Source organism: Schistocerca piceifrons, chromosome 2, assembly GCF_021461385.2.
Source record: "Schistocerca piceifrons isolate TAMUIC-IGC-003096 chromosome 2, iqSchPice1.1, whole genome shotgun sequence".
NCBI classification, from domain to species: Eukaryota; Metazoa; Arthropoda; class Insecta; order Orthoptera; family Acrididae; genus Schistocerca; species Schistocerca piceifrons.
This window is the reverse complement of record NC_060139.1, coordinates 261,978,496-261,992,653: the sequence shown is the minus strand read 5'-3', so window position 1 is coordinate 261,992,653 and position 14,158 is coordinate 261,978,496. Positions and strand designations below refer to the sequence as shown.

General features: G+C 39.2%; 1 protein-coding gene across 4 annotated transcripts in view; it reads left to right on the top strand.

The window, feature by feature from the left end:
- Positions 1-6,714: 6,714 nt before the first annotated feature.
- The window catches only part of LOC124776464 (uncharacterized protein F26C11.3-like), a 92,295-nt gene continuing 84,851 nt past the window's right edge, over positions 6,715-14,158 (top strand). For 2 of the 4 annotated variants that reach the window (XM_047251473.1, XM_047251472.1), the window contains exon 1: positions 6,715-6,992. In XM_047251473.1, coding sequence (XP_047107429.1) covers positions 6,852-6,992 — 141 coding nt within the window. In that variant the 5' untranslated portion in view covers positions 6,715-6,851. The remainder of the gene's footprint in view (positions 6,993-14,158) is intronic. The other 2 variants (XM_047251474.1, XM_047251475.1) reach the window with 2 other exon arrangements.

Sequence of the window (14,158 nt, the reverse complement as noted above, 5' to 3'; positions counted from 1 at the left end):
CCTTTGCAAGCTTTATAATAAAATTTATATGAAAAGCTTTCTGTACATGTTTACTTATCCCGTAACTACAGCTAATTGATGCATGACATAGTGCTATTGTGATGGGTTTACTCATATGTTGATTCAACTGACGGGTTTGGTTCTTAAGGTTTCAAGAAAATATAACATTTCCATATATTATGCACATGTCAGAACATTTTCAATGTAAACATTTAAATTATGGTGAGGAGTATATGATTTTTAACATGCTTCACAAGTTTGATTTTAATTGCTTTAACCAAAGAAAACTAGTTTGAACCTCTTGCACAGCCCACTTTTTTACATTATCCCTTAAATGTCACAAAGTTGCCAGCAGCCATGGCAGACAGCTCTGCTGTGGCTGGTGTTGGCCTCACAGCACTTACCATGTTAGGTAATTACCAGACATTAACTGAATTATTGGGCAAAAACATCCCATTGAAGGAAAATTCCTGACAGACATTAGAATTTTGGCTGAACTTTTTAAACAAGACTTCTAGATGCATATACTTCATGCTCAAGGTCCCGAAAAGCTGTTAACACCAACTGCAGTATTGTCACTAAAAGCCACACACCTGATGCCATACGCCTGGTGACAAAACATCCATCACGAAGAATGTCATAACCAACATGTTATTAGACCAAGAAAGTCAGCAAAATAGATTCTCGGGTACTGTTTTAATATGAAAAATAATAACTGGAACTGAATAAACAATGTTTAGCTTGTCCAAGCAAATTTTGCTTTTTGACTTCATTGAGCTGTCAACTGGAAAACATTCATACTGTAGGATTCTGGTGAATACTCATACTTTACCTTTGAAAAACAGCAAAACCATTTGAAATGACTATGTACATAGTCCAGTTAATGTTATAGTTTAGTAGATATTTCAGTTACATTTTCTTAACTATATGCAATAGGATAAATAAGTCAAAAGAAACACACGGAAATACAGAAGCGTCCGATCCCACCCGTCTGCTCTGACCCATGACGTCACAAATATGGTGGAAAAAAAACAAACACACACACTTTCCACAAGAAGCCTAATGACACTAACGGGGCAAGCGCGGGAAATGGGGTGTTTTGGGTGGGGGGCAAACTAAATATAAACAAATTTAGACGCCTTGCGTAGCTACAACGTGTAAGTGAAGACAGTCATGCATGAATACCACCTCCCCAGGGGTCGTAACCCCTGCAACCCATAGAAGATAAAGATGCTTCAGTAGCTGATTAGTGTTTTTTGTCTTTAAAAAAAAAAAAAAAATCTCACGGGATAGAACGAACAGATCAGAAACATAAATATAATAAACTAAAACAGAAATTCGAGGAAACAGATAATTAAAATAAGTAATAAGTGTTTTTAAATAAAAAAAATCTCACGAGATAGAACGAACAGATCAGAAAAGTAAATAAAATAAGATAAAACAGAACTGGAGACAGCCACACTCAAACCAAACTCCGCGCCGTCATGACGTCACACACGACAACACCCTTACGTCACGGGTCAAAGGCGACGCGTGGGATCGGACGCTTCTGTCGACCCGAAACACACAAATGGTGACATTTTCTTTATTAAGTACACTCGGATTTCCACATGACCCTGAGGTACCGAGTATGAGGCGTTACTCATTTTTGTTTACATGGCGAGTTTCCCCAGTAGGCCTATAAAACATGATACACAAACATGCACACACAACTGTAGGACAGATAAATTTAATTCTTAGAGTATGTGTGATCAAAGCCAACATGTAAACTCAACACTTCACTGTCAGGTTGCACCAAAGCACTAGCAACACTTGACTTTTCAGCCAGGGTTGGTTTACCAGACGCTTTTTGGATTGAAGTTCTGTTTGTTAGATGTTCGTTGAACAGGCACATTCTCATTGCTGGCACAGTGTTGACCTTCTTTCTTGGAGCGAGAGTGAACAAGTGACAGCAATTTCGGGACTAGTGTAGCAGGGGATACAACCCGCCGGCTTTGGACAATGACGTCACAAGTCGCCAAACGAGAAGCGATTCTTCTTAGTGTTGTAGCTCCCTTCAGTAGCTGATAAGCGTTTTTTGGCTTTTTTAAAAAAAATATCACGAGATAGACTAAACAGATCCACTTTATTAAGCAATCAGTAAAAAAACGAAACTGAAACATAACAGCAAAAGCGAAAATGGTAAACTGCTCTCTGGTGACTTGTGACGTCATTGTCCAAAGCCGACGGGTTGTATCCCCTGCTACACTAGACCCGCAATTTCTTCCCACAGCTACAGAATTTGTATGTCTAAATTGTTCCTTTTGCTAAGAGAAATTTGTTACACATGAAACTGGATTCCAATCTGGGTTCCATGCGTTGAACGATACGAAAAAAAATAAGTTTCTACACAATTTATGGACAGTAAAAATAAGGTTTATTAATTACCCATAGTGGATTACAATGATTGTGACTTTAATGTCTTCTAAGACTAGGCCGTCAATACAAATAATCCTTTCATGTGAACTGAAAGAAACTTGACAGTACAACATTGCACCAGATTACTGAATGCACAAAGGACGAAATTCTATAGTTTTACCAGAAACATTCGTACTATTGAATAGTAAAAACTTATTATAAAGCGGTGTTTCTTACCGTCCATTGACTGGAATACAATCTTTTCATCCGCAGTTCGAACCGTGTGCTTTTTCCCCACATGTGCTCTCAAACTAGCCAATGTATTGAAGGAATAGCTGCAGTCGTCTTCTGGGCACTTAATCTTACCTTTGTACTTGGCTCTACATCATGCATTTTCTTGATGTGCGGGTATAAAGTTTTTCTAAGTTGAAATGCTTTATCGCACACAAAACACGTGTTGGAATCTGCCATTATAAACATAGGCCTAGAACACACAACAGTGAAGTACTATAACGAGTTAGCCACAAAATGTGTTGTTGTTGTGGTCTTCAGTCCTGAGACTGGTTTGATGCAGCTCTCCATGCTACTCTATCCTGTGCAAGCTTCTTCATCTCCCAGTACCTACTGCAACCTACAGCCTTCTGAATCTGCTTAGTGTATTCATCTCTTCGTCTCCCCCTACGATTTTTACCCTCCACGCTGCCCTCCAGTACTAAATTGGTGATCCCTTGATGCCTCAGTACATGTCCTACCAACCGATCCCTTCTTCTGGTCAAGTTGTGCCACAAACTCCTCTTCTCCACAATCCTATTCAGTACCTCCTCATTAGTTATGTGATCTACCCATCTAATCTTCAGCATTCTTCTGTAGCACCACATTTCGAAAGCTTCTATTCTCTTCTTGTCCAAACTATTGACCGTCCATGTTTCACTTCCATACATGGCTACACTCCATACAAATACTTTCAGAAATGACTTCCTGACACTTAAATCTATACTCGATGTTAATAAATTTCTCTTCTTCAGAAACGCTTTCCTTGCCATTGCCAGTCTATATTTTATATCCTCTCTACTTCGACCATCATCAGTTATTTTGCTCCCCAAATAGCAAAACTCCTTTACTACTTTAAGTGTCTCATTTCCTAATCTAATACCCTCAACATCACCCGACTTAATTCGACTACATTCCATTATCTTCGTCTTGCTTTTGTTGATGTTCATCTTATATCCTCTCTTCAAGACACCATCCATTCCGTTCAACTGCTCTTCCAAGTCCTTTGCTGTCTCTGACAGAATTACAATGTCATCGGCGAACCTCAAAGTTTTTATTTCTTCTCCATCGATTTTAATTCCTACTCCAAATTTTTCTTTTGTTTCCTTTACAGCTTGCTCAATATACAGATTGAATAACATCAGGGATAGGCTACAACCCTGTCTCACTCCCTTCCCAACCACTGCTTCCCTTCCATGCCACTCGACTCTTATAACTGCTATCTGTTTTCTTTACAAATTGTAAATAGCCTTTCGCTCCCTGTATTTTACCCCTGCCACCTTTAAAATTTGAAAGAAAGTATTCCAGTCAACATTGTCAAAAGCTTTCTCTAAGTCTACAAATGCTAGAAACGTAGGTTTGCCTTTCCTTAATCTTTCTTCTAAGATAAGTCGTAAGGTCAGTATTGCCTCACGTGTTCCAGTGTTTCTACGGAATCCAAACTGATCTTCCCCGAGGTCGGCTTCTACTAGTTTTTCCATTCGTCTGTAAAGAATTCGTGTTAGTATTTTGCAGCTGTGGCTTACTAAACTGATTGTTCGGTAATTCTCACATCTGTTAACAGCTGCTTTCTTTGGGATTGGAATTATTATATTCTTCTTGAAGTCTGAGGGTATTTCGCCTGTTTCATACATCTTGCTCACCAGATGGTAGAGTTTTGTCAGGACTGGCTCTCCCAAGGCCATCAGTAGTTCCAATGGAATGTTATCTACTCCGGGGGCCTTGTTTCGACTCAGGTCTTTCAGTGCTCTGTCAAACTCTTCACGCAGTATCGTATCTCCCATTTCATCTTCATCTACATCCTCTTCCATTTCCATAATATTGTCCTCAAGTACATCGCCCTTGTATAGACCCTCTATATACTCCTTCCACCTTTCTGCTTTCCCTTCTTTGCTTAGAACTGGGTTTCCATCTGAGCTCTTGATGTTCATACAAGTGGTTCTCTTATCTCCAAAGGTCTCTTTAATTCTCCTGTAGGCAGTATCTATCTTACCCCTATTGAGATAAGCCTCTACATCCTTACATTTGTCCTCTAGCCATCCCTGCTTAGCCATTTTGCACTTCCTGTCGATCTCATTTTTGAGACATTTGTATTCCTTTTTGCCTGCTTCATTTACTGCATTTTTATATTTTCTCCTTTCATCAATTAAACTCAATATTTCTTCTGTTACCCAAGGATTTCTACTAGCCCTCGTCTTTTTACCTACTTGATTCTCTGCTGCCTTCACTATTTCATCCATCAGAGCTACCCATTCATCTTCTACTGTATTCCTTTCCCCCATTCCTGTCAATTGTTCCCTTATGCTCTCCCTGAAACTCTGTACAACCTCTGGTTCTTTCAGTTTATCCAGGTCCCATCTCCTTAAATTCCCACCTTTTTGCAGTTTCTTCAGTTTTAATCTACGTCATAACCAATAGATTGTGGTCAGAGTCCACATCTGCCCCTGGAAATGTCTTACAATTTAAAACCTGGTTCCTAAATCTCTGTCTTACCATTATATAATCTATCTGATACCTTTTAGTATCTCCAGGGTTCTTCCATGTATACAACCTTCTATCATGATTCTTCAACCAAGTGTTAACTATGATTAAGTTGTGCTCTGTGCAAAATTCTACCAGGCGGCTTCCTCTTTCATTTCTTAGCCCCAATCCATATTCACCTACTACGTTTCCTTCTCTCCCTTTTCCTACACTCGAATTCCAGTCACCCATGACTATTAAATTTTCGTCTCCCTTCACTATCTGAATAATTTCTTTTATTTCATCATACATTTCTTCAATTTCTTCGTCATCTGCAGAGCTAGTTGGCATATAAACTTGTACTACTGTAGTAGGTGTGGGCTTCATATCTATCTTGGCCACAATAATGCGTTCACTAAGCTGTTTGTAGTGGCTTACCCGCGTTCCTATTTTCCTATTCATTATTAAACCTACTCCTGCATTACCCCTATTTGACTTTGTGTTTATAACCCTGTAGTCACCTGACCAGAAGTCTTGTTCCTCCTGCCACCTTACTTCACTAATTCCCACTATATCTAACTTTAACCTATCCATTTCCATTTTCAAATTTTCTAACCTACCTGCCCGATTAAGGGACCTGACATTCCACGCTCCGATCCGTAGAACGCCAGTTTTCTTTCTCCTGATAACGACATCCTCTTGAGTAGTCCCCGCCCGGAGATCCGAATGGGGGACTATTTTACCTCCGGAATATTTTACCCAAGAGGACGCCATCATCAATTAATCATACAGTAAAGCTGCATGCCCTCGGGAAAAATTACGGCCGTAGTTTCCCCTTGCTTTCAGCCGTTCGCAGTACCAGCACAGCAAGGCCGTTTTGGTTATTGTTACAAGGCCAGATCAGTCAATCATCCAGACTGTTGCCCTTGCAACTACTGAAAAGGCTGCTGCCCCTCTTCAGGAACCACACGTTTGTCTGGCCTCTCAACAGATACCCCTCCGTTGTGGTTGTACCTACGGTACGGCTATCTATATCGCTGAGGCACGCAAGCCTCCTCACCAACGGCAAGTTCCATGGTTCATGTATCGACCGACAAATGGCCTCGTTTAAAGAATAGCACGTTTCAGAAAGTAGCAACAATCGGTATTGGCTGGTGTGGGAGACGACGTCATGGCACGACGTGGGCAATCAGCAAAGCCAATTCCTCGGCGTCCCCGGGGCTCGACGCAAGTTGTGTACTTCACATGGAGGTAAGAATACCTCCATGGTACTTCAATTTGATCAGGTAACTTCTGTGAAGTACGTCACTTCCCGTGTTTCGCTATCGTCAGAGACAGGGCATGATGAACAGTGACGAACGCTATCGAAGAACAAATAGGTTGATTTCAGTTGCTGAGAAAATTGCATCTATGAATAAAATTTTGAACAGCTTGATTTATTACGTAATATAAACTGATGAAACACTCGAGTAAGAAAATGTCGCTTATAATTTGGTCCATAGTACCTGAACCAGCCTGAACTCTGGAAGCCTTCCGTCTCTAATCTTTGTATTACCTGCGATATCTCTATAACGTGATGTTGATGTCTTTGACTGTATCGGTTCAAAAATATCAACAATTCGTGTTTGTATACAGCTGACGCGCGATGTAGTGAGTGTGGTATTTGTTGTCATCAATTAGTGGTATCCTAAATCGTTTCATAGGAAAATAGTAAATTATTTAAGATGGGTGAATCTGTGAAAGAGCTGCTACAATTTTTGTGCAGACTTTGTGCGCGGACCGATAAGTCGTGTGTTGATGTTTTCAGCAAGGATGGCAGTAGGCATTTCATTCAAAAGAAGATTCGGCTTTGCCTTCCAGTTATTGTAAGTTGTGGATGGCCTGCAATATACAACATATTCATATATCTTGTTCTTTTTATCTCGTTAGTTGATAAATTCACATTATCGTTAGTGGTCACTTTGCTGCTACCAGTCGTACATCTGCATGACTACTCTGCAGTTCAGAATTAAGTGCCTGCCCGCAGCAGAAAAAGTAATTTTGGAACTAAAGCAGGTAAGAGTGTACGGAAGAGTGCGTAATTAGGTGGAGGAGGCATCATCACAATTATGAAGTTTGGTGTGACACCAGTACCTCGTTTATCTTTCATATCAGTGCAGTTTTTACTAACACGAAATAAGATACTATTGCGAGCCAGTGACTTAGAGGTGCAGTACTTTATTTTTACTGCAGTAGTCTATCTTTTTTGACCACGTGTTGCAGAAAACGTGTGCAGCAAAGACATGCAAGTGCGATATTTAATTATGAGTGCAAAACATTTTTTGATTTATATCCACCTCAGCCGCGCAGCTACGGAGGCGGATGTGTTCCATGGGTATTTGCACGATACATCGGATGCAGATATTGGTCACGGAATAGAACGAGTTAGCTGGGAAAAAACCAAGTTAATTTTAGGGTTAGAACAATACTTTTTAGATTAGCTGATTCAGGTGTGTACGGTGTAGTTTTTTTGCCTTTACTTTGATTTGAACATGTGCCATTGCGTAAGTTATCAGTGAGGATACGCCACGATACTTGGTTTGCATAGTGTGGAACACGCAGTTTAATTGACGGTATGTCATTTTGCCCAAAAGCCAAATTCTAACCCTATTTGTCTCTTCTAACTGTAGAAGTTGGTAGATGGGGTTTCATGACTTTTAAATCAGTAAGTTGACATATTGTGCATATTTTCAGTCACTAATGTTGTATGGAGTAAACTTCTGGGGTAACTCATCTTCAAGAGAGAAAGTCCTTACAGCTAAAAAACTTGCTGTATGAATAATATGTGGTGCTGAACCACAATCATCCTGTAGACATCTGTTTAAGAAGTTGGGCATTATGACTACTGCTTCATAGTATATTTATTCTCTCATGAAGTTTGTTGTAAATAATCAGCTACAGTTCAGAAGAAACAATAACGTATGTCACTACAATCAGAAGGAAAAATTCATTACTGCTCATTAAGGTTTTATTAGCACAAAATGAGGTGCATGGCACTGCAGCAAAAATTTTTGATCACTGTGGTCTGACAGACAGCAAAGTGAAATTTGAAAACAAGCTGAAAAAGTTTCTCCTTGGCAACTGTTTATTCCACAGAAGAATTTCTGTTATAGTAATGTATAAAAAGTGGTGGGTAGGAATTACTAACTCTCACCTGTGTATTAGAAATAACAAAAGTTCAGCATGTAACAATGTTTAGAAATTAATTTCCAATGTGAATGCAAAATGATTCGTTCCACGTCATTACGATTATCATGCAAAATGATTCACGGAACTTGAAACTAAACTGGCTGTTGATTACTTCTCAGTAGCTCATGGTCTTTTAAGTACTGTGTAATTTGTTGCTTCTGTAATCTCTTAAATACTTTGGAGAACATTGGGAAGAGCAATATGGGTCAATAATTTTTCAGCCATAAAACTGCTAAACATTTATGAACATATAATTATTTATTTTGAATATGCAACAGGGGTTGAGGATAATTTGAGGGTAACAGAAAAGTCTTCAGATCTGTAACTATGCATTTTCAGTTAAGTGTGTACCTGTACTCTGGTGGAATATGATATATGGAAATCCTGAGGAAATGCTTTGACATGAATGAAGTTTTATTTACACATGCAGATTCTGTTCAGTGTGCAAGCATAAGAGACATCAACTGCATTGTGTTGTAAACAGATCCTCTTGTAGCTACAATGCATTCACAGAAGGTCAGTGGTTTTTCCTAGTAACACATACCTGACCAGATGTCATCCCATCATATCAGACATAGTTCTGGCATTTGTGCTGACCATATGAGTTGACAGACATCTTAGAGTTTGTGTTGAGTTAAACAGGATATTTGTGCTTAGATATAGCCCTTCTAGAAGAGCACAACTCAGATAACAAAATAAACACAATATGGGTTATAGTGAAGGAAGGGACTGTTAGAATCAAAGATGAAGAGGAGCACACAGCATTAAGAATAAATGATACATGTGTAACAGATGTGTGCAGTGTCGCTGAACTTTTCAGTAAGCACTTCATAACCGTTGTTGAAAAGCTGGTTTGTCAAGTTCAGTAGATGCTGCCATGCAGTATCTCAGACCAGTCACTACAAATAACTACAATGATACGAGTGTGACCCTCATAACACTAGTAGAAGTAATTTCCACCATAAAATTGTTAAAATAACAAAAAAATTCTATGATAATAAATCAGCAAAGTTGATTAAACAGTGTGCCTCTGAGATTAGTAACATTTTAAGTTATTTATGTAATCTGTCTCTTACCAGTGGAACATTTTGAGAATGGTTGAAATATGCTGAAGTTAAGCCTTTGCATAAGAAACAAGATAAAGAAAAACCATGAAACATCTGTTCAGTTTCTCTTGTGCCTGCATTCTCAGAAATTTTAGAAAAGATAATATACAGTTCTGTTCTTCACCATTTAACCACAAAGAAAATATTATTCAAGTCACAATTCAGATTTCTAAAGAGTTCCGATATTGAGTAGGCTGTCTGCATATACAGTGAGAATATGCTATAAGTTACAGGCTGCTGGTACATTTTGTGACCTGTCAAAGGTGTTTGACTGTCTAACTCACAATATCCTTGGAAGTAAATTAGAATTATGATGTAACAGGAAATGCTGCAAAATGATTCAATTCCTATATCTCTGACAGAAAACGAAGGCCTTCAATAGGAAAGAGACATGTATTAGGCTATGAGGCATCATCCAACTGGGGACCAATAACATGTGGCGTCTGCTGAGATTCCATCATAGTGCCCTGAGTATCTCTTACATGTATCAATGACCTTTCATCAGTAACATTACCAGGTGCCAGGGTTGTTTTGTTTCCAGATGATACAAACATTGCAATAGATACTAAATCAAGTATAGCCTTGGAAAGGTTGGCTAATGAAATTGTCATAGTCATTAATAAATGGTGTCCAGCTAATTCTCTGTTCGTAACCATTGAAAAAAAAAATACTCTGTGGAGTTCAGAACTTGTAAAAGGTTTCCTGCAATTATATGCCTAAAGTATGATGACAAGCACAGATAGAGGAAGTTGACAGTGTTAAAATCTTGGGATTACAGCTTGATAAAAAATTTAAGTGGAAGGAGCATGCCACAGAACTTCTGAAGTGCCTAAACAAATCTCTATTTGCTATGCAAATGATGTCAGACATAGGTGATATAAAATTGAAAAAGCTAGTTTACTATACTTACTTTCATTCCATAATGTCATGCGGGATTATGTTCTGGCGGTAACTCATCAAGCCAAGCTAAAGTTTTTTGAGCTCAAAAATGTGCAGTATGAATTATTTGTGCTGTGAACTCAAGAACATCCAGCAGAGGACTGTCTAAGGAACTGGGGATTTCCCCGACATGTTTATTCCTTAATTAAAATTTGTCATCAAGAATATATATTTTTTTCAAATTAACAGCCTAGTTCATGGTATCAACACTAGTAATAAGAATAGCCTTCACAAAGATTTAAAGTCACTTAACTTTGGCTCAAACAATGGAAACTCCAGGTAGGAATATCAGTGGTGCAGGAAAAGACACGTCGCTGCTTACTGTAAAGAAGACAAGTTAAGTTACAGACAGGCACATTTAAGACACGTACATCAAGATTTCAGCCACAGCATTCATCAGCAAAAGAGAGACACACACCATTCATACAAACAATCAAACACACCTCATGCACACATGACCACCAACTCCAGGATCTCAGGCCAGAATTCGATACGTTACCTAGTGCTTGACTTACATTGTATTTCATATTAGTCTATCGCATTGCATTTACGTCAGTGGAGCTGTACTTCAGGAATACCTCATTCAGTAATATTTTACTATTATGTCAAGTTTTGTGGTTAACTATCTTTGGTATAGAAGGCATACTTCTAGCAGAATTGTGCTTAGGAATATGTAATACATAAAAGCCTCCTAATTTTATGAGACAATGCATTTTTGTTTTGTTATTTAAATTAAAGATGTTCTTCTGTTAAGATTCACAATTTCTAACTTTATTGTAATAAACAAAGTCCAGACAATTTAAGTCCTTTCATCAGCTGCAATACATTTGCTCACCTGCCTCAGACTCTTTGTGTTAACACTTCACTTACATCCGAGTGATCTTAACATGCTGCTTGCATACAAAATGCTGACACAAATCACATTTTATTGTTCTCAGTACATTCGTTGCTTGTCCACATGTCACGCTCCGTCCACACTTTGGTGGTCCTCTGTATCTCTGGAGGAAGGCACTGATGTTTACTGGGAGGCAACACATTTTCGAGTTTAACCCAACCATATCCATCAGAGGATAGAGCACCACACGTGACCATCTCCTCATAATGTGAGTGACAGAATAAGCCCTGCATATCCGGTCCACAGTATTGACCCCAGCTTTTGTTCCGTTACATCCCATTACAGTATCTGGCTTCCCAATAACTTCATCTACTGCAACATCATCAAGCATGGTGGAGAGCAATGACGCTGCTTTGTTTTTCTTTGGAACAAAGGAGACCAAACCGATATCCTTTTGGCGCCCAAAGAGAAATGATGATACTCCTCTAGACTAAAAAAAACGTAGAAATTCTTGGTGAACCTTTTTCTTTGTTTTTTCTCAGTGTCCATGTGCATGCCACTCACTTTTCTAATGGTGAAAGCAGCAAAGCCTACCTTGCGCACAATTTGCCAATCGACTCATTTCTTTCGGAATCCTTTATGTGAGTCACCAATCTCTTGATAGTTTCTGTAGGCATATTGGAAACGACATATGGACCTGGAGATTGCTTTCCGCAGTAGATTTCTTTGTTGCTAGTATAGAAAAGAGTGATATCAGCTAATAAGAAGACTTTGATGCCATATTTTGCTGTTTGATAAGTATATACAGGGTGATTATAATTAAAGTTAAGCTTTCAAACTGTTGTAGAAATAACACCACTGGTCAGAATGATGTCAAATTGAAACGGAATATCAGTGAAGAAAGGGAAAAAGTGTGTGTGTGTGTGTGTGTGTGTGTGTGTTCTGGTCTTCAGTCCAGAGACTGGTTTGATGCAGCCCCCATGCTACTCTATCCTGCGCAAGCTTCTTCATCTCCAAGTAACTATTGCAACCTACATCCTTCTGAATCTGTTTAGTGATTTGTCTCTTGGTCTCCCTCTATGATTTTTACCCTCCACATTCCCTCCAATACTAAATTGGTGATCCCTTGATGCCTCAGAACATGTCCTACCAACCGATCCCTTCTTCTACTCAAATTGTGCCACAAATTTCTCCCCAATTTTATTCAGTACCTCCTCATTTGTTATGTAATCTACACATCTAATCTTCAGCATTCTTCTGTAGCACCACATTTCAAAAGCTTCTGTTCCCTTCTTGTCCTACCGAGTGAGGTGGCGCAGTGGCTAGCACACTGGACTCGCATTCGGGAGGACGATGGCTCATTCCCACGTCTGACCATCCTGATTTACGTTTTCCGTGATTTCCCTAAATCGCTTCAGGCAAATGCCGGGATGGTTCCTTTGAAAGGGCCGACTTCCTTCCTCATCCTTCCCTAATCCGATGAGACCAATGACCTCGCTGTTTGGCTCTTCCCCCAAACAACCCAAGCCAATCCCTTCATGTCCAATCTGTTTATCATCCATGTTCACATCCATACATGGCTACACTCCATCCAAATACTTTCAGAAAAGACTTCCTGACACTTAACTCTATACTTGATGTTAACAAATTTCTCTTCTTCAGAAGCACTTTCCTTTCCATTGCCAGTCTATATTTTATATCCTCTCTACTTCGACCATCATCCGTTATTTTGCTCCCAAATAGCAAACGTCATCTACTACTTTAAGTGTCTCATTTCCTAATCTAATTCCCTCAGCATCACCTGATTTATTTGACTACATTCCGTTATCCTCGTTTTGATTTTGTTGATGTTCATCTTATAGTCACCTTTCAAGAAACTGTCCGTTCTGTTCAACTGCTCTTCCAAGTCTTTTGCTGTCTCGTGACAGAATTGCAATGTCATCGGCAAACCTCAAAGTTTTTATTTCTTCTCCATGGATTTTAATTCCTACTCCAAATTTTTCTTTTGTTTCCTTTACAGCTTGCTCAATATACAGATTGAATAACATCAGGGATAGGCTACAACCCTGTCTCACTCCCTTCCCAACCACTGCTTCCCTTCCATGCCACTCGACTCTTATAACTGCTATCTGTTTTCTTTACAAATTGTAAATAGCCTTTTGCTCCCTATATTTGATCCCTGTCACCTTCAGAATTTGAAAGGAGTATTCCAGCCAACATTGTCAAAAGCCTTCTCTATTTCTACAAATGCTAGAAACATAGGTTTGCCTTTCTCTAATCTATCTTCTAAGATAAGTCATAGGGTCAGTAGTGCCTCATGTGTTCCAACATTTCTGTGGTATCCAAACTGATCGTCCCCAAGGTCGGCTTCTACCAGTTTTTCCATTCGTCAGTAAAGAATCCATGTTATTAATTTGTCCCTGTGACTTTTTAAACTGATAGTTCGGTAACTTTCACACCTGTCAACACCTGCTTTCTTTGGGATTGGAATCTTCTTGAAGTCTGTCTCATACATCATTTTCACCAGGGCTGGCTCACCCAAGGCTATCAGTAGCTCTAATGGAATGTTGTCTACTCCTGGGGCCTTCTTTCGACTTAGGTCTTTCAGTGCTCTGTCAAATTCTTCACGCAGTATCATATCTCCCATTTCATCTTCATCTACATCCTCTTCCATTTCCATAATATTGTTCTGAATTACATTGCCCTTGTATAGACTCTCTATATACTCCTTCTACCTCTCTGCTTTCCCTTCTTTGCTTAGAACTGGTTCTCCATCTGAGCTCTTGGTTTTCATACAGGTGGTTCTCTTATCTCCAAAAGTCTCTTTAATTTTCCTGTAGGTAGTATCTGTTTTACCCCTAGTGATATATGCCTCGACATCCTTACATTTGTCCTCTAGCCATCCCTGTTTAGCCATTTTGCA